Here is a 27,908-nt window from a genome sequence, read left to right on the forward strand (position 1 = left end):
TTCTAACACGTACGTTCGGTCAGCTCCATATCACATTAACTGACGAGGCAGAGTCAAGAACTCATAGCTCATGACGCCCTTTCAGCAACCTCTGAAAACAAACACCTTTAAAGGCTCATCACACTGTGTGCTACAGGTTTTTTGGTTTCCAGCAGGAATTAGGTAGAAACAGGCTTTTGTGAATATGGGGGACTTCCTAGTTAATCAACCTTGCACCCTAAGGTCCAATGGCATTGTCATTTCATGGTGAGAGGTTCCCCAGCAGGTCTGGGGTGATGTACCCTACAGGCATAGCAGGTAGGGCCTTGAGGGGGTGCTGTGGCAGGCAGGGAGGGGGAGACTGACGGGGAGGTGGGTTGAGGAGCAGACTGTGCTGAGTGTCCACCTCCTGCACCACTGTGTAGTCTGAAACAGGAGCACTGAACTGGGACTGGGGAGAGTCAGGAACAATGTAAGATGATTGGTTTTCCTCCACTTTGGTCTCCACTGGCTGCGGGGGTATGGTTTGGTACCCCTCACCAGACATAGGGGAGCAAGGGGGAGTGCTGATTTGCCGGGTGGTGCTCTCCGCAGTGTAGCCACTTCCCTCCGGATCCACGACCAGCAGCTGAAACTGCAGCTCTTTTTGCTTCTTCTTCGCGGTCCCCTCGTTGTCTTCGCTCTCTTTTCCTTTCTTCTGTGTTTCCTCCTCAGTGGCTGAGGCGCTCTCCTGGATGCGGAGTTGCTGGCCAGGAGACAGCACCACGCCTCCAGAGGGCATGACGTTGCTGACCTGGGCGTAGAAGTCTGTGTTGACCCAAGTCTGGGGACCTGTGGTTTGGGTTTGGACGAGGTTCCTATCTGAGGTTGAAAATCCTTCTTCCACAGCGAGGGAGGCTTCTCCGTCCTCGGGCTGGCCTGGCAGCAGGGTGGCCATCATCATTAGGGTGTCATGGTCGAAAACATCTGGGTCGTAACAGCTGGCCCTGCCTGAGTCATCATCAGGGAAGCTGACGCAGAGGGAAACAGAAGGAGAAAAGGGGGATAAAATTCATATTGCATAGATATTGGTTAGCATGAAAACACAGCCTTCACGTAAGAATCTGTGCAGTACCCAATGGCGTTGGAGCATCCGGTGTTCATGTGGTGGCTGGCGTGTTGGGGCAGGCCAAGGAGCCTCTGGGTGTCTGAGCCCTGGTTGTCCTCCTTCTCCGCAGCGTCCGCATCCTCAGCATCCACCTCGATGAACTCAACCCATGGCTCATCTTGGTAGAAATCTGGTGCATAGGTGGACAGGCCGCCCATACCTCCACCACTCAGGATCATATTCAGCTCGTCCAGCTTCCCCTTCTGCAAATGCACAAATTTGTACAACAATATTAGGTCTGTGTGGCGATCAGGGAGTAAAAATAAACAGATCTTTTAGTTTTCGCTGCACAGTATCAGCTGCAAATCAAGCATTGTGTTTCCACCTTTGTCTGATTACGAAATAGCAGCGTTTTCATTTCGTTATTCATATAAGCACTTTTTTGTTCTGGGGTCCAGGGCTGCCTTATAAATGCATCCCATAGCCAAAAAAAATGTAAAAAAAACCAAAGTGGCTGATTTGCTTTAAAATTGTTTACAGACATTTGTTTTTCTTTCTATTTCATTGTTGACGAGCAGCAGTTGGAAGAGGGATGGTGGGTGTGGGTGGGATGATTGCGTGGCCTAATGTTCCACATGGATGTCCAGGGTTGTCTGTTTTCAATCATATTACATTGGAAAGGGACTCAAAAAACAGTGGTTACACAACCCTTTCTGAAAAAGCAATCCACAAATTCCTCATGTAAACTGCTGTGAATTATTGATGGTTATAATTTAACCCTTTAAGCACATGCAGTACAAGAAAATACGTGATATTTTACAGCTGAAAAACAAATCTGACGGATAAATCATGAATGGGTTGACACTTTTTGGGGAATTACCTCAAATATATGGCCTCTTTAGCATATTCACTACTACAACTTCTTCTCTTGACGACACAGAAAGCAGAAACAATATATCTGAGACAAGAAAGCTACAAACAGCCGTGCCAATATATCACTGGAGTCTATTATTTTGTTCATATAAAAAAAAGGCCAGGCAGAATAACAGAGGAGAAATAAATGTACCTTCAACAGCTCTGGATCGATGCCTTTAATTTTGGGTGCAGGAATGGGTGGCAACAGAATCATCACGAATCTGTAGAGACAGCAAGAGGACGACATGATGAAGCTGATCTGTTTATGGTATTTGTCAGTGTGTGTGTGTGTGTGTGTGTGTGTGTGTGTGTGTGTGTGTGTGTGTGTGTGTGTGGCAAGGAAAGAGGCCCTGCTAAGAAGTGCGCTGCAAAATCTGCTGCAGATTTAGCAAACACTTCGCATGTTGTCACTGCCATCATGCTTCAGCAGGTCCAGTGTGTTTCTGACAGTGTTGGTTGTATAAAAGAGAGAGAGAGAGAGTTTAACTGTTCCTACCTGTGCTGCTGAGAGATGACAATCAGCAAGATGAGTATGAGGATGCCCACAATCCCGAAAACAAGTACAACTGTGAGCGGGAACATACTCTCTAGGAAAAGAACATAAAACAGATTCCGTCATCACAACCACACAGTTCCAGGTTGATGCAAAGCGTCTGAACCCAAATAGGCAATGGACCAATCAGATTTAATGTTCCACCCTTGACCCAAGATGACTTTACCTCCGCTGAGAATATCATTCACGTGAATGAAGATCGAGTCACTGAACTCTCCAAACTTATTGAAGGCCTGCATCCTACAGCGGATGTGTACTTCATAGTCTTTGCCTATGTGCAGACCGTAGATTGCCTGCTGAGTGTGCGGCTGAATCGCCAACTGCAATACAGAAACACACGGGAGAGAATGAAAACAGAGTATAGAGAGAGAATAAAGTGATTTTGCAGTGTTTTCATTTATTAGAAAACATCACTGAAGAATAAGCTGAACAAGGCGTTGCGACGTATATAACTGTGACCTTTCCATAGGGGCAATTGTTATTTTGTCATTTCGGATACATTAGGCAGAGGACTGTTACAATGGAAGGTTCTAGAATAGTTGCCAAGGCTGCATTTGTCAGATGGTGGGCCACGCGGTAATGAATATGAGCCTGCACAAGGTCCCATGGCCTCTGACCTACAGATCCCTCCCTTCACTTCCTTCAGAGAGGCTGTGTTTTCCCAGAGGACCTTGCTCTGGCTTCCATCGCCTTGCCAACAAAGCTACACTGCATTTTAGCCATGAGACTCCGTGGGGGAGGGGGGAAGGAAACACGACACTGTGCCACTATGACCTACCTACAATTTACTTTTAAGAGAGTGCATGAGTGTTTGCGTTTGTGTGAGCTTGTGTGTGTGCACTTATGCATTTTTGTTAAGTTTTAAGGTGTGTGTTTAACTGTGTCGGCACACGTACCAGTGTGTGCCTGAAAGCAAAGGGAGCAAGAGAGAGAGAGAGTTTAAGAGCAAATAAAAAGAGAGAGAGCACTCACTGATTTCCAGTTTGTGGTATTTCTCTCTCTGTACTCGATTTTGTACTCAATGCGCATCCAGCCCGCCGCGACGTCTGCAGAGGGCGGGGGCTCCCAGTTGACCATGACATCATAACTTAGCCCGGAGGGACTTAAGTTCAGGAGGGTCCAGTTTAGAGACACTGGTGGGTCTGGACGTACTGCCAGGAAAAGGGTAAAAGTTCAACGTGAACTTAAGGAAAACAAAAACAAGCTATTAATACCACTCAACATGGTAAATTCATTAATGGCTTAGAATGCGCTTGACCTCAGATGAACAAATAAAGAATTATTGTTAAACATAGACGATACTCATGCACATGGAAATTAAAAATGCTATTTGAAAAATATAAAAAATATAAAGTATAATGTGAAGATGGGCTTTGCTGTTTTTGTCAAACTGGTACTCACTGGTGTTAGCCCTATCAGTTGAGGGTCTCAACATGTATTGACTGTTTTGAAGGTGGCACATGCAAGAAAAGCCGTGGGATCCAAAAAATAAATAAAAAGGGTTTATCTATTTGACTGCAATGTATTTTGTGTAAAGAGTTGATATTTGATCTGAGGTTGACGCAAGGCAAAAAAAAACCTAACCCTAATAGGCGCCAACCTTTTACTGGAAAGCCATGTATTGCAAATTGCTATTTCTTGGAAGTAATAAAAAAAAAAAAAAACTCGGCCAATAAAAACAATGGCAATCTTCTAGGAGATGCCACCAGCAGCTGATGAGATATTTTCTCTGGACTAACTAAAGAGCCAATGATTCAAGTCGTTCTTTATTCTACGTGTATTGTTGGTTCACTTTTTAAGAGGACAACATCCAAATGTTATCTATACAACAACACGCTGACACTCAATTTGCACACAAGAACTTTCCAGAGAAGCGATATCAACAAACACATGACATTGACATGTGATAATACAGCGTCTATCATTACCGAGTCGTGATTAGATAAATACCATCAGACATCAAAACACTTGCTGTGATGTTGATAAGCATGTGACCTTTGCTGATTTGATATACAGCAACAAATACCATTTCCTGGAAACTTGTAGAGGTGATCCATCATGCTAAAACATGCTTCACCCTCTTTAATCCACTGGAAATATTGTGAAGAATTCCTCTAGTTCGTTGGATGTATTACAAACATCAGGATATGCACAACTTTTCATTACTAACCAATATTTTCCACTGTAAAACAATCGTCCTCATTAAAAAAGGTGGCGTTTTGGCTGCGCAGCTGCATGCAGTAGGCGATCCAAACAGATGTGTGGTTCACGTCAAAGAAGCATTCCCTGTTTGAATAGTTATAGTGGGGACACTCTTTCCATTCGCTGGTTGGAGAGCTGAAGGAGGGATAAAGTGAAGGATGAAAAAAAGCAAAGGAAGAAATTATTATCATCTGTAGGTTTAAGCATCTGGGACACACGTATATGAATTTAGTGAGACGCCTGAAAAAAAATAAGCCCCTTTCACACTGGAGAAAACAAGTAGGACCCATTGACATCTGGCTTTTGTCTGGGAAATGGTACAATCAGCATTCATTCATGGGTCAAATGACTCATTCATATAATCTCCTTTTTTCTACAAAGTGGTGGCAATAACTGAATTAGATCCAAATCTTCGTTATACAATGCCACCTGAAAATAGTGCCTAACGGCAAGCGTGTGCTAACAGACTGAGTCACACTACTGTTCAAGTAGCATTCGAAATTTTCCAGTCAGCATTGAGTTTGAAGGGACTAAAGTAAAAGATGCAAATAGTAAACATTGTGTTTTTACTGCTAATCAACGTTTTTCTAGCATGAGACGTTGAACAGAAAGGCAAACCTATCAATTAGCACTTGAAAAGGAGTCTCAACTTTAGTTGAAGTAGGCACAAGGTGAGTTTACTCACTCTTTCTTAAGGTAGAAGACTCGGAGTGCTCCAGGGGAGGACAGGTTCTGGAAGGTGCCTGGACTCCACCAGCAGCGGAATGTCTCCTGCTCCCTGGACACGCAGTCAGTGAAATGAGGCTCATTGGGAGCTAAAAGGCAAAGAAAGACACAGAAAGGTAAGAGACAGAGTAAACAACACAGACTGCAATAGGCTGTAGAAACACCTCTGTAGGGATTTAGATTATCAGTAAATGAATACTGCAAAATCAAACCTCCATAACTACTCTTTCTCATGCTACTTTTGCTGCTAGTCACCAAACAAGCTAGCTAGCCAGCTAACTATAGCCTTTTTGTTGATTCGCTATTTGACTACATAGTTTGAGTGCTCTCAGAATTTACACCAGTGAAATTTGACTAACACATTGTAGTTTCATGCTTTTCATTCCCAGACATGATCTGATGAATAGCTCGCTGTGTTACGTTAAACAGAGGCTGTCCATGACGCTAGCTAGTTAGCTTCACTTGAGTGATTAGACTAGCAGCTAGCCGTCTAACATTAATTCTGTCCATCTAATGGCTGACTGATAAACTTTCAGTAAGTTAGGAATCTTCTACTTCTTATGGTAAGTACAACAAGCTAATCACAGTTGTTTGTGTTTGTGTAGCCAACATTTTTCTATGATTCCCACAAACGCTGTTTTTAAGCTGTTGTTTTTGTGAAGCTTAGTTTCTGAAGCTCGTTACCTCCCTGTGAATGGCCAAGGCTATTACATGAATTCTAAGTATAGCACAATATGATACTTGAAGTATTTCACAGATACATGGGGCCAAATATATCAGCACATGTTATTCTTTTTCTTTTAACATACTTGCACATACACACTACACACAACCTTGATGGAAGCTGTTATGACCAGTGAGCAACGCGAGTCACGCTCTGCTGGTGTGTAGTGGCTAAAGGACTAACTCATAATCTGCAGTGGTTGATGCTGCATCGAGTTTCAGTCCCCGTGCTTTTCCACCATTCATATCTATCCACATACATTTCATGTTGTCCTCTGCCCCACCCCGAGGCCCTGACTCAGCCCCTTTCCACCTCTTCTTCGTCACCCTGTTACTCCTCATCACCAGGCCCTCACCGCCAGTTTGGTGCAACCATAAATAAGCAACTGAGGGTATTGATTTCTGCTCTACCCGCTCTCCCCCAGCTCTTCTCACGGTAACTGCAGCATATATCACACACAGAACCAGGTCATAAACATTTCTTCAGAACACAGGGCAGGAGTTAAAGACAGACTGCAGCAAAAATCTTTGGAGATTTTTATGTAAACGTGCAACTAAAATGATCTCCACAGTCACTAAAAGCTGCTGAATCTCACTTTAAGTCATGAAGTTTATGCTATAGGCATGTGCATGTGCCATTTGTGCAGAGACACACACTGAACCAGCATGCATCTATGACTAACATAAACATCCTTATAACCACAGACACCACAACTAAACACCCGGACCTACAAGCCCTACCCCAGGCAGGTATCAATCTGCACGCACTCATCGCTTATTCACACAGAAAAAGCCTATACACTTTTACTTTGATTACTTTGCTGACTTTCTATTAGATGCCAGTGTAGCCTCATAATTCATTGCATTCCTATGACATTTTGCCTCTAGCTCTCTCACTGCTCCCCCCTTTTTTTTCTCCACCTTCCCTCCCTTCATCTTCTGCACACTGTTGTGGTTCCCAGAGCTTTGCTATTTCAACTTGCCCTCCCTCCCCCATCCAACAAATTCCAGCTGCCACCATCAAAGAGCTTTCTGCAGACGCTGTATGCAAAGAGGGCTCGGAACTACAGACGGACTGATTACGGAAAATGAGTAAAATAGCACCTTGGAAATGCATGTTTTGGGTTATATGTCTCTTGATGCCTTAGATGTTCATGGTTGGCAATATCTCCAACAACCCAATACAATTTTTGAAAGTAAATAATTCCTGATTCATGTGTACTATGTAAATTCCTTAATTTTCATACTTTAAAAATGTAATTATTTACATTGAAAGACAAACTTTGAAAGACTCAAAAGCACACAGACATTGTTTTGAAAGCTACCCTCAAAGAATGAGGCTCTGCTGGTTAAGGTCAGAAAGTACAGCATTTTTGTACAAGTTGCAAGTTGCAAGTTGCTTCCATGTCTGGTTGGTAGTTGAAGTGTGTCAAAGGTGAGACGATGTGCGGCAACACCTGGAGTCAAGCAGTCTCTACTAATTCTCAACATCTTTTCTTACTCATTTGCTGACACATCATACTTCTCATCTTGCATTATGATGAAATCTGACATCATAAGACTTAATCTATACATCGCTACAAATACTTTCTCACCACACCGTGTTTTTCAGAGGACATAAAAGCCAAAGGAATTGTTCAAGTTGTAACTGGCTCATAAGCCAGGGGGCAACATCTTGACAGCAACATGTTGATCATGTATAGGCTGGTATATTTTTGTTTTAGGGCCTTACTTGCGGATTTCTGCACATACTAACCATCACAGAGTTTCAGTGATGAGAGCTACATCATGCCTGTACTTGCCAGCTGCCATTAAATGATCAGCAGTTAAAAACCTGATTTAGTGTGCATGTGTGCATGCATGTGTGCACTCCTCCTGGTTGTCCATACATACCATATCTGTGGTTCCTTGTGTGCTGTGTGTGCAGCTGAGACTGATAAACAGCTCTTCGCTTCATGTCCTGTGTTCATCAATCTATACAGAGGAGCTAGGAAACCACTTATCTTCCTTGATGTCAGCTTCAGCCATTAAGGTTTAAAATCCATTAAAAAGCCTAAATAAAGCCCTCTTCCCCCAGCCCTTGTGGCAGCTGGCAAACAGCACTAAAAAGGCGGTGAGAAAGGTGCAAAGAGGCTTTATCGGTTATCGCACTGTGAAATATTTTACTGTCATGAGGAGTGCAAGGAAAATGAGGCTATGACGCTATGAATTACCACCTTTTCCAGCTCATTTGCAGATAGAGGTTAGTAATGAGGTTAATAACGCTTCCAAGGAGAGAGGAAGTATTTGTGAGGGAGGAGGTATGAGGAAAGAAAAAGGGAATAGAGAGAGAGACTGCAGATGGCAACAGTGAGAGAAAGTGAACGTGTTATGATGGAAGACAAAACTGAAAGTCAATGTGAGACCTTTGGCTGCAAAACTAAAACACTTTTGAGAGTAAAACTCATTTGGTCAGTATCTAACAGACAAATTGTGCGTGAAATATTGCCCTTCATGAAAACAGTTTCCGGAGAGGATTCATTATCCATCATCATTCAATGTGAACCCTCAGGGTTCAAGTCTGGTTGACGCAGACTTGAAACTGTTCTCTTAACATATGTTTGTTACTATTAGGGGAAATTACTGATAGGTTAAAAAAAAAACAGCTATAACTGCTATGCAATGATCCCTGAAACAATTTTGTCACTATATTTTTAACAATGTCAGGTTGTTGAAAGTCATCAGACCAAACATTAGGCATCTGTGTGTTATTATTTGATGGTGCACTGACATAAGCTAATCTTTAAAATGTTGCTTTATTTAACATATAAAACGGAATAATCCCTGCTCCCATCCGACATGGAGAAAGTTCTTTGTGATCATCTATTTCAGACTACAGAATACAGTTTGTGAATAGTGCCATGGGTTCTTTTTTTTTTATCTTACCTATGCTACAATAAAATAACGCAAAAAAAACTGAACTAAAGCAGACACATAAACAGTAGACATACAGAATCCGAGTGTCTCTTCATTGTGGTATTGGCACATTATCAGTCTGATTGCCCTCTGCTTGAAGAGAACACACACAGTGCTGCTGAACAGTAGAAACTGTTATATCTGGTCACTTCACTCTCATTTAGCTCTTGGCTGACTGTAAACACAATTAAATGACAGTCAAGGCCGAAAAGCCAGTGCGAGTCTCAACCCAACCCAAATAGGAGGAATAAAATGAAAATGTGACCTATTTTAGGTTAAAGTTATTTATAAATGTTATATCATGTCACCACAAAGATTGAACTACTGTCAGCAACAACATCTGATTGATACTAGAGCACCCAGGCCAGATGATCCACATCATTTCCTGCACCAGCATCTGACTGTGTGTGTGTCAACCAGATGGAGAAATTGGCAGCACACACTGGCAGCGTGCCTGTCGCTGTGCACATGTCGTATCCCTGCATCACACGCTCAACACACACATGCTGTTTTCTGCAGCGCACACTTGTTGAGGTGTGAATGCATTTACTGCAGAAAGAATTGTTCGTCTTTCACAGGGAATGTGAACATGCATAACACGTAGATGAGATGGGAGAAAGGATGGGACAAGGTTTGGAAAAATCTGACCGGAATTTAATTTATTTCGCAAATGTCCCCATGCTCTTTATACTTAAACGAACATATTTCATTTTTGGAGGAAACTAAAATAGAAAAGCTACTAACTGAGCGTAATAGTGGAGGTTAAATGTTGAGTCAGGAGGCTATGTGGAATTTGAGAGAGCCAGAAAGCGCAAGATGTGGGTCAGAGGAGAAGGGGAGAACGCTGAAAGGCCGCAACAAGATACAAACAAGAGAAGGCAAACAGCTGATATAAATAACATCCAACATGCACAGCCAGGTTCACACATAAGTGCACACACAAACTCACAAAAAACCCACACATGCACACACTGAACTTCCACCTTCAAAACAAAAACAGACAGAGAATATCAAAGTGCCATTGTGCAGCTCCTTGAATACGTCCTGCCTTTCCTCCAAGTGAAACAACAGGACCCATGGCTTCTCGTCCCTGTTTGCATTTGGCAGCACAGGATGACAAGTGCTCGCTCCATCTGATCCTCATGATTCCCATCCGTGCTATAGCTTTGAAGTCTAACAGACACAAGCTGGTGTGTTTAACCATGCAGTGACCCAGTCAGCTTATTCAGGTCCCAACCATTTATTATCCTGAACTAATGATGTTAATCTTCTCTAATGCCATTACAGACTGTAGTATTGGCTTAGTTGTGTCATATTAAGTTAAAGTGAGAGTAAATATAGATGGGCAGGGGTGTTTGGCTTCCAGCACAGACACCTGCACACACACATTGCTCTAGTCACCTTTCTCCCTTTCTGCCTCTCTGGCTTTTTATTGTGGCTTATTCCGACGCGCTGCCATCCGCACTTCACTAGGGTGTCAGATGTTTTCACAGGGGTCAAAGCAACATGTTAAATTCAGCTGCTGACTATGGCGCCTCACAGAGAGCCGCGAGATCCTCATTTTAGATATGAGATAAAACGACTCCGCTGACATAGCATTAGCTTTTTTTCTTAAAGTTGTTTTTAAGACTAAAATGCATCACTTTAAATGACTTGCTTTTTCTCTAATGCTCATCAGCCTGCCCTTCTGCTTCGAAACATTTTTTTACACTTTTATCAAGATAAGGATGCTTCCTCAGACAAGTTATAAAGACTTTAGTGTCCGATGAGCAGTGCTCTGCTGTTGCATCTGCTATTTCACAGCCATCCTTCATTTACAGAGCGTTGCCTCAACAATGAACTCTCCCTCCCACCATTTAATAGTATGCATTTCTCTCTCCTGCCTTTTAAGGCTCCAACTTTACACGGCACTTCAGACATTGTATCCCACACAAGGCCCCGATTTTGACTCTCAGAGCAAACACACCCACGTCTCGTCTTTGAAGCAGATGTAACTGTAGATTGTGTGTGTGTGTTTGTGTACGAGCCAGACAGACCCAGCCTCTGCACGGTTACCACTGGTTACCACCTCTGTGGCCAAAAAAGCACAGCCTCATGCAACAGGATCAATCTATAGGCCTGAGGAGCAAGTCCTCTTGAGACACACACAGGCAGACGCTCGGGGAGGGCTGGGGCGAGATGAAGCGTATATGTGAAAGAACAGATGAAGACAAACGACTGCCTATAATCACTCTGGTAAACCTTTAAATATATAGCAGCATCTCCAAACGTCTGCTCTTGGCTTGTTATGCGGCTCGCCTGACAACAGACATAAAGATGCGGCAGAAACAGCACAACCAACAACACCCAAAAGCACCAGATGAGGGTTTTCTCACCCACTCCACAAGATTCAAGATTCACTGATTTCTGCAAGTGTCTGGGAGAAGTGTAAAGTGTAAACGCAAGTGGAGAACAATAGCTGTCGGGATCAGAGGCTGTGCGGTGGTAAACTCGAGAAAGGCGCAGTCTGCGTGTGTTTGCTCACGCTACCGGAGGCCGTTTCGTGTTTACAGACGTTTTAACGGTTTGTTGAGGAAGACCAGGGCTGCGTTAAACCACCGCTCGCTCAAGACCGTTTCAGCCATTTAACCTCAAACAGTTATCAGTGGTTTGTCTGCGGGCTTATCAGAGAGGTAATGTAAATGAGATAGTGACGTTTGCTACGGCTTGTGAGCAAACACAAAGTCAAAAAACCTGAGGGCAAAGACTCAGAGCTCAGAACCCTATTTAGGGTTTTAGCAATTTAAAGTCAGGAGCCGACACACCCATAACACTAGAACTTTTACTATAACATCATCTGTTTTGCGTGAATATTATCAAATTGATAAATTAACTATGATATAATGATCAGCCCGATGTTACACACATAACTGATGGACCTTCTTTAATCTAGCTTTCATGTGTTATTACATATGGCAAAATCTTAACAGGACACAGCCTTAGATTCTCACTAACTTGTCTGCAATGAGAGTGGATACAATCGGCATTCACCTCCAGGTCAAATGACTCTGCAGTAGACACAGGTTTTAATCAGCTCTGGCTCTGCACGGCTGTGATGGAAGTGTGACACTCGGGTGAACGCGCTAATTTGCCAAGACAGCGAGGTGAGAGAACTCCTCAGCTCTTCACTCGTTCCTGACATCAGGGGAAAAAAACAGAAAAGGCAAACTTTTCTATTTTTTAAATTTTAAATCTGGTTTAGCCACGTTTAAAATATTTACGTACACCCTTCTTACCAAAGACAAGACTGACAGGCATAGTAATAAGTGAGAATTAATGATACCCCAGAAAAATAATATTTTCAATTATTTTTAATTATACTTGATTCATCAAAATTCCATAATGGCCCATAACCATGATCATTTACTCCAGATTGGGATGTTTCCAGGTTATTTACCCTCTGCGGGAAGTGGTTTGACAGGTTCTTTAATAAAAAAGAAGACGAGAAGATTCACAACCAAAATCTGTTGAGCACAAGAATGTGGCAACAAGCACTGGGACTGATTATTTCTGTTTGGAAAGGCAAAGATTAGTTTTTTCACCACTAGAAAAACACCAGAGCACTGAACAATATGTTCAGAAAACATGATAATTTAACCAATGTTCGGGAATTGCTCTGTGGCACTTTGGCCAGCTGAGTTTGTTTTCCTCATAACTCGACTTCACAGATGCATCGCTGAAGCTTTGACCGTTTTATCCTCTGATTGCTGGATTTTAGAAAGTTGCAGATTGTATAAGTGACCCCAGTGACCAAGAACCATGAAAAATATAGTTTGAGCGTGAAGCTGTAACATTCATCAATCAACATGTTACATTAATGGTGGTAATGATGGTTTCCCCCTTTACAAAGCCCCTCAAAAGAAGACGAAGAAGGGTGTGGTCTTATTTTGGCAGAAGAAGATGAGATGATTTGGCATCCTTCAGCTAAAGCTATAGAAAATATTTCCAACAATAAAGAGGCCTCCTAGGGAAGTGGCAAACAGTTAATATACCATAAAAATCACTAATGAAAACATGACCACTTGCACACTTCTAATGTCTCCTATCACCCATCGGTAAAAAAGGATGAATGTGTGACTGCATCTACATTCTCATCATGATATGCATATTTGTATACACCCTGCACATTAGTCAAGTCAAATCCTAACACCAGACAAACACTGCACGTTATTAAATGTCAGCTTCATCAAACAGGTTGGGAATATTTAAGTTGCAAAACTAAAAAGAAGAAAGAAGAGAGAAATAATCGGTCCACTGCTGTTAGCTTAAATGCCATTCAGTGTGTCATAGCGTTTCCATAACTATATAAACGAGACGTACTCAAAGGGATCATCAGTACAGGGAGTTGGTACCAATGCAAAAGGAAGGTACTGAGAAAGTTTTTGTATGTGCAGGTACCACATGAAATACTTTATCTAGAGGTAACAGGTGCTGCAGCGGTCTGAGAAGCTGTCCACACAGGGTCTCAGGTCTCTATCGGACGCTGTCTGTCAACCGTTAACGGCAATGAGCAGATGTGCCTAAGAATAAACTGGTGTGACAGGGACTTAAAACACTGTGCATACAAAGGATGACAAACTGTGGTGTCAAATGTTTTCAGAGCCATCAAATGACTCTGCATGTTAATGTTGCCTTAGAAAGAAAGAAAGAATAGAAGAGAATAGAATAGAATGGAAAAATGGGAAAATCATAAAAAGATTAAAAAGCGTAATTGTATTTTCTTTATATTCAAGGAAAGAAAGAAAGAATAGAAAAGATAAATTTGAAAATATTAAAAAATATTAAAAAGTGCGATTTTTGATTAATTTACATTCAAGAATGACAAACTGTGGGCATAACAACGTTCAAAGATAATCAAAAAGAAAGACACAAAGAATAGAAGAGAAAAAACGGTAATTGATCAAATTAAATCAATAAATATTATTGTGATGCATATGGACACGCTGCTAGTTCAATCTTTCTGCACTATAATTCTGCACTATAATCTTTACAGACAATGTCTCAACTCTCAAACAAATTCATTTCTAAAATCTTCAGTAAAACAGCAGCGAGGGTTTGAACAGAAAATGGTGTCTTATCGGTCTCTCAGAAACAGATAATGTAGACACGTCCTGACAAACAACAGCAGAGACGATCCCCTCTGTGGAGTTGCAGTATCTTTGCTGTGAGAGTTTCCCTGAATCATGCGCCGTTCCCGCAAAAGGTAAACTAGTTAAACAAGAACTGTCTTGGCCAAAGTTGCGGGGGCCGCACACTTTCACCCTGTTCAATCTGCAGTCGCTCCATCCGGTTGGCAGAAGTTACCAACTCATCACCATCTCTCATCACCATCTCCTGTTTGAGACTGGAAATGGTGCCGTGAAAGACATCATAATTCATGTTAAAAGTCCTATCTTGGAGAGAAGGGGGGGAGTTTGGCCTGTTTGCTCAGCCGCCGCATTCTTTCACCTAATTATTTCAAATGGCTCTGTGACAACTGGATTAGCTGGCTGAACATCCTGCATCCTCCTGTCCCTGGACTTTGATAGAGAAGCCCCAGCCATATATTTACCCTGGCTCTATTGATCACAACCTGTTTGACAAGCCAAACCAGGAAAGTGCTGCATTTGCTCAACGCTGGACCTCGTGTATCTGAGCAAACAAAGCATTCTGCAACTGATGTCTGACATAAGACGCGATAACAAGTGTCAACAGCAAAACCTGCCTCACATCTGTTAATGTTCCATGAGCTGCATGTAGAGATTGTCTTAAAAATATATTTCTTTTTGCTAATTTGTCCTCACAACAAGAAGTGGAAAGAAACACATCAATAACCCACCTGATGTTGTCATGTGGTCCCGGTCCAAGAGAAACGCCGAAGCGGGAGTGGACGGCCAGTCCAGGCAGGAAATTAGGAGAAGGATCAGGAGGTGAGAGGAGGGTGAGGAGACGGCCATGATGCTGGAGACAGAGAGAGAGACAGAGGCACTGTGATTATAATTATCAGCTGGACCCCATGATGACATACCCATGTTGAAAAAAAAACTCCTTCCTTCCCTCCCCTGTAGTCCTCCCTTTCTTTCTCTCTGCCCTATGAGGACAACTGCGGCTGCCATTTATTTTCAGCTGGTGTCTGTGAAATCCAACACGAGACCGGGCATAGTTAATAATTGTCCCAGGTTGCTGCAGTGGCAGTTGGAGTTCAAATGTATGAAACATATTTTTCTTTGTAAATGTGCTGTTTGTGTTGGTGATACTTTTCGCTCTAAATTGGACAAAAGAAAATCCCAATAACATTTCTCCAGCTTAAGCCTATTAGCTGTGATTTTATACAGAAATACCTACTGGGGGTTCAGATATCACAGAAAGAAACGAAATTCAAAACATCTGCAAAAAGTCACACAGAAGCTGCTTTTAGCCATGAACTGAACTTCGGATATTTTCCAGAGTATGCAAATGTCAGAGTTCTTGCTCCAGACATTTACCTGAACTTTTCCTGCCCACTTGTGAAATGTCTGTAAAATTCACAGCAAGCATGTGGGCGTGTTCATGGAGTTTCGGACATGTAATGGATGCAAAAAAAAAAAAAAGCATGTAATTTCAGCAGCTGAATTATATGTATAATGTATAATATATATCTGCCTAATACATGCTCTATCTTCCTGAATTTTCCTGTTGTTGTGAACACGTCTGACTGGAGCAATTTTCCTTCTGAGTTCTTCATATGTGAAAGGCAAAGTCATTTTCTGGACCAACTTCATATAAGGTAAAGTTAACCCTGTATTTTTTGGGCCTTTTGGTTGCAGCAGTTTGCACTTCATTGGCAGTTGATATGGTAAAACAGACATGCACTACGTATTTTCTTCAGAGGAGGTGCATGTGTGAACGCAAATGTCCGAATGAGACGCTCCGCAGTTTCTACGGACTTTATCCGCCTGACCTCCTAAAGCTGCACCAGACTGCTCCACCTCTCACCTGAACAAGGAGGATTTGTTGCTGTTTAGACATGTCTGTGCAGAGAACCTCCCGTTGTGTTGTGCTCGTGTGAAAGGCAAACTCTGGGTAAACTCTGAGGCCACTTCTACCTGGAGGTCACGTCTGAAAACGGGTTTAGCAAACAGTTCCTTATCTACACATCCATGAGATACATTAGCGGTAGCATTGATTAGCAGTCATTCTGGCCACCTCACTCTTCTTTCAGCTCTGTTTTGGGTCTCCACCAACTTCTGAACGAAGTAATGCTCTGTAGCCCCTAAATCTTTTATCATGTTCATTAGCTAGCTGCTAACTTAAGTACAGTAAAATACCCCTGAAGGAAACTGCACAGTCAGCGATATTTATCTGTGGGTTCATTATTACATACAGCTTTAAGCTCTCTCATCACATAAAGCCTGGGACACACTGCCAGCATTACTTACTTCGGCAGTCGCAGAACTTATTGGTTGTCATTTCCACGCCCATGTTGACAGGTTAGAGCGGCCACCCTGCCTACACGAGAGTCCCACCTCGCTACTGTCACACACCATTTAGAGTTTCTCACCTATTGTTCTTGAGAGACGCCTGTGATTCCCAGCATAAGTTCACAAAAAAGACTTGTTGATATTCATAATGACATAATTCCATCAACATTACATTTTCATTTATTTTCAATGTCTGGACTATATCTGAAAATAGGCATGAAAAAATATTGGGTTTTTAAAAATAATTTTTGCATTACATGTCATCAATGGAGAAAGGGGAGGCTACATGTGTACAGACGGTCAATGTTGACAGTAATGATTTAATGTCAATAATGTTTTTATGTAAAATAGTGAAAAAAAAGGCCTTTATCAAAGGCAAACTCTAGTAGCAGCGCTGCAGCAGACACGTCAGCGGTGCAGACACATAACAGCAGCTGCAGCAGTTCAGAGAGGTAGGCGTCAGGCACACCAGGTAGGCAGTGCGGCCCAGGCTAATCAATCAAGCAGGAGTAGCTATTGCATTTAGTGTCGTTATCACATTGTTTAACTAAATACAGGACAATCATTTCCCCTGAGCCTGATTCCTCTCCTATAAATGCCCCCCCCCCCCCCCCCCGACACCTTTAAATAAGAGATGTGGTGACTGTCTATCTCGCCCAGGCTATCCCGGGAGATTATTTTCCCAGTATGTGTTTGGTCGTACAGAAAACCCCAGACGAACTCTTCCTCCAATGCGCTGGTGTTGGCGGAGAAGTTCTACGAGTCAAGTACGACCTCTAAATATAGGCCCAACTTTCTGTCCGCACCCTTGGCTATTTACAGCTGTGTCTCCACAACCTCGCTGGGCAGCCAACAAGCCCAAACGGGGAGCCTGAGTTTCTGAGGGCAACAGTGCCATTATTTTTACCCAATTCTGGTGTGACCTGAGGACAGAGGATCTTAAAGACCTACAGCATAACTACAGTGTGCAACAGAGCATACCAGGTTATCCTTTATGTATATACTTAGGGTTGGGCGCCTAGAGATAAGAAGCCAAAAGACCAATTCACGATATATTTTTACTTACATAGAGTGACAACTACTGAGCAACTGTGACAATACCTCATTTTCACATTTTCAAATCCAACACGCTTGGAGTGAGCCTTGCAAGACTTAGTGGGAGGTAAATGCCAGGACAAAGTTCATATGAGTGTTTGTTCAACAGCATATATCAAACACTGGCACCTCATCAGGGGGAGGATGCCAGATCTCCATTTACTCTGGATTAGATTTACTGCAGATTTCAAATAAAGCCCATAAGAAGTGCAACTACAGCAAAAACAAAAGGAGAAAAACATTGAACTAAACACACAACAGCAAAATGTGGAAAAACTCAACTTTTGCAAAATTGAAGTTACTCATTGTAGACTCTCAATGGGACAATGACTATGTTTACATGGACATCGAATTTCGATATTGACCAAATTAAGACAACAGTCTGAATGAGACACTGCCATGTAAACAATATATTCTCAGATTACCACAGGGTTTTTCTCTGGTGTTTGATGGATTGTTGATGTAGACTTTATGGCCACTTATTGGCCCGACATGATTGTTTGAGATATTTTCAAAAATTGAGGTAAAAATATTTGTTCAAAGAAACTCAGCAGTAGTGAAGACAAGGTCTTAATTGCACCATAACATCTTATTGGAACTCCATTGATATAAACATTCAGTCATCAGTGTGTGCGTGTGCGTGTGCGTGTGCGCATTCCAAGGGTCAAGAGGCCACACATGCCCGAGTTATACAAAGCAAGAATTCATGGCAGGGAGCTGTCAGGCAGCAGGCTCATCTGGCCTGAACCAAAAAGCTCCATTTAAAATCAATCATTTACAATTGTCAACCCTTTTCTACATCTGATATTTTTGCCCGAGTTCGTTTTCTGACTCCCACTCCAGCTCGCTTCATGTCTGACTATCTTCTGTTCTGAAATCATAATTGAAAACATTTAATTTTTCTCTCCTCATCAAAAGCTGAAGCACCATTATTATGGTGAATTGAACATCGCTTTAATGAGCACTTTAAAATTGTTCGTCTTCTTCTTCTCCTCTTTTATTCCTCCGCATTGTCTTTTCTTTCAGAGCGTAACATTCTTTAGTTGAGGAACCAAAGTGCTATAAAAGAGGGCCAAACAGCCCCTCCATTCCAACATGTGGCCTCATGTTAATCCCAACATTAGTCTCCCCCTCTCTCTCTCTCTCTCTCTCTCTGTGAAAGCCCTGGCAGGCCTGGTGCTTCTTCTCCAACTCGTGCACATTTCTCCCCCATTCCTCTTCTTCTCCGGGGCCAATTACAGGCTCCCAGGCTCGCGGGAAGGCTGCCTAAGCCAATCAGAAAAGAGGGAGGCTCAGCCCAAGCCTCCTGGGGTCCCTTGGTAAACATTTAAGGCATCTGTGGTCAACCTTCCTCCCACTACCTCTGCCCCAAAAACACACACACACACACACACACACGCACGCACGCACGCACGCACGCATTCAAGGGCATCACACATACAAACCCACACACACACACATGGCACCCCACTGCCAGAACCAGGCTTCTCTCCCGTGTTTCCTCAAATCTCTATTAGTCATCTGTGTTTGTTCAAAAGGATCTGCCAGGCAAGGGAGGTTAAAGACCAAGGGGGTTTGGCGGGGTAAGGGTGAAGCCAGGGGGAAAAAAAGAAAGTTTAAGGGGTGAGAGGTCACATCGTGTCTGTATTAGTCCCTTCTATAGCTGCAGGAGAAAAGTATGCACACACACACAAAGCGATTTTGTGAGCCAAAATTCATCTGAGGTTCCACCAAAGAAGAAGCAGAAAGAGTGCAGTGTATGCGCAGAAATATTAAGTCTTCATGACTCAGTCACCATTTTTCAAAACATGACCGAACTCACAGTCATGTCCTTATTTACCTTGTTCCCGCTTTTTGGATACGACTGGATCCAGGGAGGTAAAAGTTCAAATTTATGAGGAGAGGGGAGTGGCCTTATGAAACAGACTCTCCTTTTTCTACACTATTGGTGCAGGGTCATTACAGGGGAGAAAACATTACCGAGAGGAAAAATGCAAAGAGCCTTTTCAGATTTATGAGGAAACTAAGATAGTTACAAGGCAATAAAACAAGCAGATTTGCAAGATTCATCCACACAGACACAGTTATAGTTTCTTAATATATCAATTGTTATTGTGGAAGAAATATACCTGGAGACAGTATTTGACTGAAATGTTGTATTAAATGTTCTTATCTAGCAAGTGTAGACAGTGTTTACACTTATTATTAGGAAAGAAAAGAAAAAGGTAATGCTCATTAAACAAAAACATATCTGAAGTCATATCTGAAATAGGTTCTAGCTTACTGCTTTTGAATACACTATAAATATAGTGGGAGTGATTTGGCCCCATTGTGTCTGTTGGGGAGCTTATCTTGTTTTTATTTGCTCATAAATTGGTTACATGCTTCAGATACACTGTTTGACAAGAGTCCATGGACAATAAACCAAGAGACATTTTCAAAGTTACGTTTCTTTTTCTCTTTCTGAAGTGCAGAAATGTCAGAGTTTCTCATTAGATGGAAACCAACAGGTTTGTCCACATTCTGAGAGATATTGAGAAGTTTTAAAGATTACAGAAATTTAATTAAAATAGTTTTTTTTAAACCTCTTCGTACATGTTTTCTTGTTGAGGTGCCCATGAGGAAAGTGACCCAGATACATGCATTAAGTGAACAAACAGTCAGTACTGAATTAGTCAAGTATTTATACTTGATGATCACCTATAATAACATTAAATGAATGCAAAAAGGAAATTCTACAAATAAAGCCATTAAATCAAAAATGGTTTTGGATCTTAGTGGCCTTAAAGGCATACAGTTCAATATTTCACTTTTTACTCGTAGTGCTACAGAGCAAGCAACAAGTGGGTCATAATTTTGTCAGTCATTCATGAAGAGAAACATTGAAATAGACACACAGACACAGCATTGAAAAACCAATACATATATGCCTGGTATCCCATAGATGTTGTTTAATTAGTCAGTTTTATCACATATAATTATCAAAGAACATGTAGGGCCTCCTCTTGTAGCAGAAATGTTTACTCAGACTCCATTTTAACAGACTTACTTTGTACTTTTATCTGAGTACATTTTCAGAAGTAATTTCACTTCTACTTGGGTAATAATTATTTTAACCATTGGTTTTACTTGAGCACTGGTTTGGAAAAAAAAGTTAATTTCCTAGTATTTCCACCCCTGCTGAGTGTTAACTTATAGGTTGAATATAATAATTTCACCATACATCATACATTCATTAACACAATTATACAAACAATGTACATCCATGCACAAACATAAAAGCACACAGGAAAATGAGGTCGCCCTAAAATGGGATAATGACTGTAATGACCACGTGCTGGGATGGACTCAAGCTACACGGACAACCTCCAATGAGTTGTTGGCTTCAATCTGTGTGACACCGGCACACACACACACACACACACACACACACTCATTAAGACAGAAGACACGGGCGTTCAGCTTATAATTGGCAACTTTGCCTGAGTCAAGTGATTGGTCCAGATGAAAGGTAGTGTAAAGCAGACAGAGTTTGACATCAGAGGTCAGTTGTAAATGTGTCGCTGGTGGTAAAAACAACACAGAGAAATTCTCCTCAGAGGTCATCAGACACTCCCAACTAATACTTCACTTGATCTTAAACGTTGGCTCCTATACGCACTGTGCAATTTTTGCCAAGCTCAAAGAACACAATTGCGAGAAAAACGCAGTGTAAGCTATAGCCATCAGTTCAAAAGTACATGTTCCTACCACTGGTTGATTTAAAGTTTTGGAGACCAAAGTCTACCTGTGTAAAATATTCTGGTACCGTCAGAAATTCTGGTCCGATTTTTTTTACAATGAAACTGCTGCTGCAACCATTGTCTAAAAATACTTTGGCCAATGACATACAGTTTGTTCAATACAGTAAAGTAAATAATAAGGAACAAGGAAAAGCTTGTTCTGTGTTTTGCTGCATCTTCAGAAAGGATGATGCAAGTTGATGACATCTCTCTCTATGTGTATATAGTTGTACACTTAGAGACTGACTCTTGAGTTTTTCCTGCCAGAGTGCTTATCTCACTGGGCCTACTTACGGCTGCAGGAGCGTTAAAGAAAGATGTGAATCAATCTGGTTTGACCTTGTTAATTACTATGAAACCAGTGACTGAATTAGCAGCCAAACCTGCATAGCTAAATCCCGAGGCATTCAGGGTCTGACAGCCTGCAACCAAAGGCAATCAACTATAATCCTGGAATCAGGCCCATATGAATAAAGCATGAATTTGTGACACCACAAAGCATCTTTAATTGGAGCGGGGGACCACAGAGGGTGAGTAGGAACAAGCACTTTGGGTAAAATGTGCCAACGTTAGCTAGCCAGTGGTGAAGCCAGGATTAGGCTCCGACAGGAAAACATGCAAATGAAATATAACTACTCACAAAAACTTAACAAGAGGATTTATTTTGAACCATTGTGCTTTTCTACATCAGCCAATTTTGCACTGCCAGCTCCTCCAAGTAGTCAGTTTGTGAAACGTGTTAAAGCACTTCTGATAAATGGTAAATGGTCTGTATTTATATAGCACTTTTCTAGTCTTGATGATCACTCAAAGCGCTTCACATTTGCCCACAGCTTTTTGCACACATGCATTCATACAGTGCATCTATGTGCAGCACTGTCTCTATCGTACATAACTCACACACTGCTGGCCTTCGGGGGCAATTAGGGGTTCAGTATTTTGCCCAAGGCCAGCAGAGTAAGGGAGAAGGGGATCGAACCGGCGATCTGCTGATAAATGACGACCCACTCTAACTTCTGAGCCACATGAATTGTAATCTGAAAATGTCACCTAATACAGCTGCAAAATGGCCACATGATAAAGGCTGAGAACATCGGAAAAGTAGAGCCTGACTGGTTTATCGGTTGGCTGGTTAAATTGGTTGATATGATTCTTTTCAGAAAGTAGATTTGAGTTGGTTGTAAATTGTTTGCATTATTTGTTAAATAAAACTTAAACTTAAATTTAAACTGTTTCCGTTTTCTGTAATTCAATTACATTGTTACCTCCCCACCCTTCCCCTTGACCCATTCGGGGAACATAACATCGACCAATATATCGGTATCAGAAATGTTTTACTCCCTAACATCGGTATCGGCCCCCAGAAATCCATATTGGTCGAAAGAGTATGGTGCGAGAGGCAGCCTGACGAACTTTAAAACATATGATAATAATTTAGAAAAGATGCCAGTTTGGCACACTCCTCATCTTGTTAATGATCGTGCTCAAACTTTGATGTTCCTGATTTTGAGGTCACTGAAAACCAACTGGATCTGTGCCAAAATGAGAAGTTGTTATTTATCTTGGTGATATACAAAACTAGACAAATGTATACAGTTGTGTAAACGTTGACATTTTTACAGCAAAATCACATCATGCCTTTCACATACTGAGAATCCATAAACTTCCCAACACCTGAATTAACTGGAATAACTGCCTCAGCGAGGTGATGCTTTACTCTATGACTGCGACAACTGTTCTATCATTTAACCAATTTTGTGGCTTAGTTATTATATCTTGACGTGATCATTTTTGTGTGTACACGCACACAAAGTAGTCCAAGGTCCACCATTAGGTCTCTCCGTAATTACACAAGAATTACGCAAATATATTTTCTGCCCTCAACCTTTCCCTTTCTCGCGTAATCTCTGTCTTTAAAATATTCAACATTTGTGTAAACATACCACAGGCTTCAACATGAGCCTGTTGCACCAGACAAGAAGAAGAAGAAGAAGAAGAAGAGGAAGAAGAAGAAGAAGAAGAAGAAGAAAAAGAAGAAGAAGAAGAAGAAGAAGAAGAAGAAGAAGAAGAATCCAGAGACGCTCACACAAGAACTGCAACAGCTACTCCTCATATCCTTGTACTGTTGGATGTATTTACATGCATTAATTAACCTGTAAGCATGTGTGCTCAAGTGTGTATGTGTGTGTGGGGAGAAGGTATACACGCAGGCACGGTGTGTTGTGTGAGTGTGTGTGTGAGTGTGTCGGTGTGGGGGAGTATATATACGCAGGCATATGGTACGTTTTTAACTCGGATGTGTGTGTGTGTTTGAGTCAAAGTGTGAGTGCATGTGTGTGTGTGGAGAAACTATACACACGGGCACAGTATGCGTTTTTAACCTGTGTTCATGTGTGTCTGTGTGTGTATGTGTACTCTGTGAGGACCATTTTGAGCATAGACCTTACGGAGTGAGAACATTTTTGGAAAGTGAGGACATTTTGGCCGGTCTTCCCTTTTCAAAGGCTTGTTTGAGGGTTAAGACTTGGTGTTAATGTGAGGGTTAGAATTAGGTTTAGGTTATTTACAAGAAAGGGTGTGCGAGTGTGAGCGTGCGTGTGTGTCTGTGTGTGTGTGTGTGTGTCTCTCAGGCATTCAGATCTGGCTACTGGATGGCTCTAATGTCTCCTGCTCCTATTTCATAAGAGAGAGTGGAAAACTCAGAGTCAGCACACTGGCATGAGAAGAGCCTCTGCTGGACGCAGATCAGGACACACATCTGCAAACCCCGCCATGGTCTGTGCGTGTGTGGGAGGCGAGACAGGGAAGGAGCTGCCGTGTGTGTGTGTGTGTGTACGCCCGTGCACGGATATGTGTGCGTTAAATCAAGTGTGTGCATTGGAGTGATAAGAAGAAAGGTAAAGAGAACAAGCAACAGAGTACAGCAGACATAGAAAGTGTGTGCACCGTACAGAGCAAACATTTGATCCTAGTGGAGAATGTCTGCTGTGGTGGTGAATGCTACACACTCATTGCTTCAACTTGAAGAGTTGACAAGTGTTTAAAAGACGATATCAAAGTTCTTGTTGCTTCTTGTTTAAAGTACACGTGCTCAGATCTGCAAGCTGCTCTAAATCCTGCACTTTCTCCCTCGTTGTCGGACACACACGTATATATCCTGAGAGTCGTGCACACCACTAAAGACTAAAATCTAATGGTTTCCAGAGTATTGTCAAAGGGTGTAGAATGTAACAGCTGTACTTAATGTTGTACGTGGGAGTGCGGCAGACACTGAGACAGAAACTGATGGAGCTAACGTCTCTTTAAAACTTCTCGCCTCTTCTATTTAAAAAAATCCCCTCTTTCATGTAACTGGTGGATGCTAATGGCTGCCATTACGATGTCCTTCATCGTGCTTTACCTCTGCTTTAGTGCTTACTGAGCGAGCATTCCAACGTTGAGTCCCATTAAACGTGATTCAGCTACATTCAGGTAAATATTTTCAAACCACCCTGTTTGAATGAAAAAGGATTTATGGACCCTAACACAAGTATCAATGGGAAGAGATTTCGGAGGATTATTAAATTGGCCTCTAAACTAACAGCATCCAGTGGACGTAATAAACAAGCAGTTTTTCATACAGCTGCGTGTGATGTGATTTAGATACAACGAACGAGCCATTACAGAGGAAAACTGCGAGCAAAGCATTCCTGTCAAGTTCATAAACACATTACAACTAAACAGGAGACTCAACAGTGCAATAAAACTGTCTCTGAGGAGATTAATTAGCCAGTCCCACTACAGAGCAAAACAAACCTTTAGTTAAATTATTATTTTACATAAAACATGAATGGCTCCAGAAGATGTGAGCAATGAGGCTGAGAATCCTTTTTTTCCCACCAAAAACAACAACCTTGGAGAGCATTGAACAAGGCCGTGCGTATGTAGGTTTGCACATTGTGTCTAATCCCAGGGTGTGTGTTTCCTAATTGAAACAGCAGAGCAGGGGAAGTGTTGACAAGAGCAAACAATGTGAGAGGAGAAGCTGAAACTAAAATGATTTGAAATTTACTAAAAAAGCTGAAGCAGTTCAATGGGATACAATCTCTGATATTCTGGATACTGGATGATGAGTATTCCCACTTATTCGATGTTATCAATACAGTGCAAGACCCTGGATTTATGTATATTAAATCTGTAGGTTGTCCTCCAAACTAGTTTAGCCTTGGTTAGCCTCGTTGAAGCTCTGGCAAAAAAAGTGTTTTACATATTTTTAATATTAATTCTGACCATTAGCTAAAAACTGCGGTTTTCCTGTTTTATATATAATTGAAAAGTGAATTTCTTGAGATTTTTGGGGCTGTTTTAATGAAACCAAAGTGTCAACATGAGCTGATCGTGGCAACTTCTGACTGACACTTCTCATTGTTTGTGATTTAACAGGCTGAAACACTTGAAAATGGATGTTCATCACCTGTAAAGTCACTAATCATAGTTGTACTTTATGAATATCTATCTGTTATGGGCCAAACTGAGCTCCATATACACATGGATTGTGTCAAGAATTAAGCAACTCTATAAAATATTTAGAAATATTCTGGCAATTTTAGCAGGTCCTTCTTACTATCTTAATCATAAATCACAATATACAGCTGAAAACATTAAATACAAGTCCTCACGTGTCGTCAGTAAGGGGGAGACAACTCAGCAGTCCAAACCAACCATGTCTGTCACCTCATCCCCACAGTGTCTTACACCAAAGTGCAGCGGAATCGTAGACAACCTCAAATTTCTGTGGTTTGAATGTGGGCTCTTATCAACAATGCAAATGAAGTCAAGCACAAGCTACAGGCAGGTTGAAGTGAGAATCTCTCACACTCAGCAGCCAGATGCGTAAAGACAATGTAAAGCAGTATGAAGGAAAGTTTTACGCGTCGTGCGTCTAGCTGCGTAAAACCGGACTTTCTGGAACATGTTGACAAAAGGTGCAGTAAACGCGTTGGACGCATAAAACCACTCACTTGTTGTGATGTCTCGAGCGGATCGACTTTTCAGAACTTGGTCATCCGATGTCCAGCGTGAGCACCGACAGGCGCGGAAAAGTCCTGCTCCCGCACCTCGAGCCTGCTGCTCGGCCCCGAAACGAGATCTGATCCGAGCAGGATTTGTTCACATCGCCCACCCACACCTCGGCTCGAGTGTGCGCCGCTTCCCCTCGGACGGTTTTCTGTCTTTTCTGCCACTCACTTCATCATCAAGCCCGAGCTGTACTTTCAGGGCTGCACACACACACACACACACACAACACCACCTCGCTGAGACTGAGCCACTGTGTGTGTGTGTGCTTGTATGTGTGTGTGTGTTTCACATGGCGGCGAAGCGCCCTCATCTGCCAACAATCCACTCTTACTCCATGATGAGCTGAGAGAGAGCGAAGAAGCCTGCAGGGACAAACCTCCAAAATAAAAGCCAGAGGGAAAGAGCAGCCTGCTGCAACACTTTCTCTTTACTGTGACAAAAATATGAAATATACAATTTATTCTGTGGTTTCATTGCATTTCATATTAAAACCATCATACAGTTAAAGAAAAAATATTTTAATTATAAACCAATGCAACTGATTTCCTATTGATAGATAGATAGATAGATAGATAGATAGATAGATAGATAGATAGATAGATAGATAGAAAGGTAAATAGATAGATAGATAGATAGATAGATAGATAGATAGATAGATAGATAGATAGATGGATAGATAGATGGATGGATGGATGGATGGATGGACAGATGGATTATTATTGTTATGGTTATTACTATTATTAATAATAATTTTGTATTAATTTGGGAGGTTTCTTAAATAGTGTAAAGTATATTAAAACCCTAAAATAGCCTTCATTCATATATTCACTGCATTTGGGACCAACATTATTTTTTTATTTATTCTTTGTTATTTATTTATTTTCCAGTAGAGATACAGTCCTTGAATTAGGGATGTAGAAGATTATTAAAATCAGTCATCAACAAACTAGTTCCCTAAAAAGTTGTCAAACGTACATGTCCTCTGCTTATTTACCTGTCGGCTGTGTTTAAAAGAATAAACAGCAACAACCTGTCTCTGTATGTAATTGAAACAGTGCCTTGTGAATGGTGTGACAAAAAAAAAAGTGCAGTCTCACGTGCAGGGTCCACTGGAGGAGTGCATGACGCCACGAGAGGCTCGCCTAGAATTTCAGCTGTCAGTGGATATACACCCCCCGACCCAGGAGAGGAAAAAACACCCCTGACACGTGAGAGAAAAACACACCCATCCAGCTGTTGCTGCTGGTTTTGCAGGTTTTTTTCTTCTCTCTCCCTGCGCACAGTCAGACTGCCTGTGTTTGCCCGAGTGGACCTTTGTGCTCATTTGTTTCATTTCATCGCAGGATTCAACTTTG

The 27,908-nt window shown here is 41.8% G+C and overlaps 1 protein-coding gene across 1 annotated transcript; it reads right to left on the bottom strand.

Moving 5' to 3' along the window:
• Window positions 1-26,842, bottom strand: ghra (growth hormone receptor a). The gene is made up of 10 exons (XM_034596415.1): window positions 26,496-26,842; window positions 14,998-15,119; window positions 5,422-5,551; window positions 4,705-4,871; window positions 3,507-3,685; window positions 2,701-2,854; window positions 2,478-2,568; window positions 2,133-2,202; window positions 1,094-1,329; window positions 1-989 (listed from the first exon to the last, which is right to left on the bottom strand). The coding sequence occupies exons 2-10, from the start codon at window positions 15,113-15,115 to the stop codon at window positions 242-244; spliced, it is 1,893 nt and encodes a 630-aa protein (XP_034452306.1). The 5' UTR covers window positions 15,116-15,119; window positions 26,496-26,842; the 3' UTR covers window positions 1-241.
• Between the last annotated feature and the right edge of the window lie 1,066 nt (window positions 26,843-27,908).

Source organism: Hippoglossus hippoglossus, chromosome 9 (genome assembly GCF_009819705.1).
Source record: "Hippoglossus hippoglossus isolate fHipHip1 chromosome 9, fHipHip1.pri, whole genome shotgun sequence".
NCBI classification, from domain to species: Eukaryota; Metazoa; Chordata; class Actinopteri; order Pleuronectiformes; family Pleuronectidae; genus Hippoglossus; species Hippoglossus hippoglossus.

What these genes read in the sequence shown, in the direction of transcription:
- ghra (XM_034596415.1), bottom strand. Translation starts at nt 15,115, where the DNA reads ATGGCCGTCTCCTCACCCTCCTCTCACCTCCTGATCCTTCTCCTAATT. An exon ending in TTTTACAGTGGAAAATATTG is followed by an intron (nt 3,686 to 4,704) that starts GTTAGTAATGAA and finishes TTTTCCTGGCAG; the next exon opens with TACGTCCAGACCCACCAGTG. An exon ending in GTCATCTCTCAGCAGCACAG is followed by an intron (nt 2,203 to 2,477) that starts GTAGGAACAGTT and finishes CTGTCTCTACAG; the next exon opens with ATTCGTGATGATTCTGTTGC.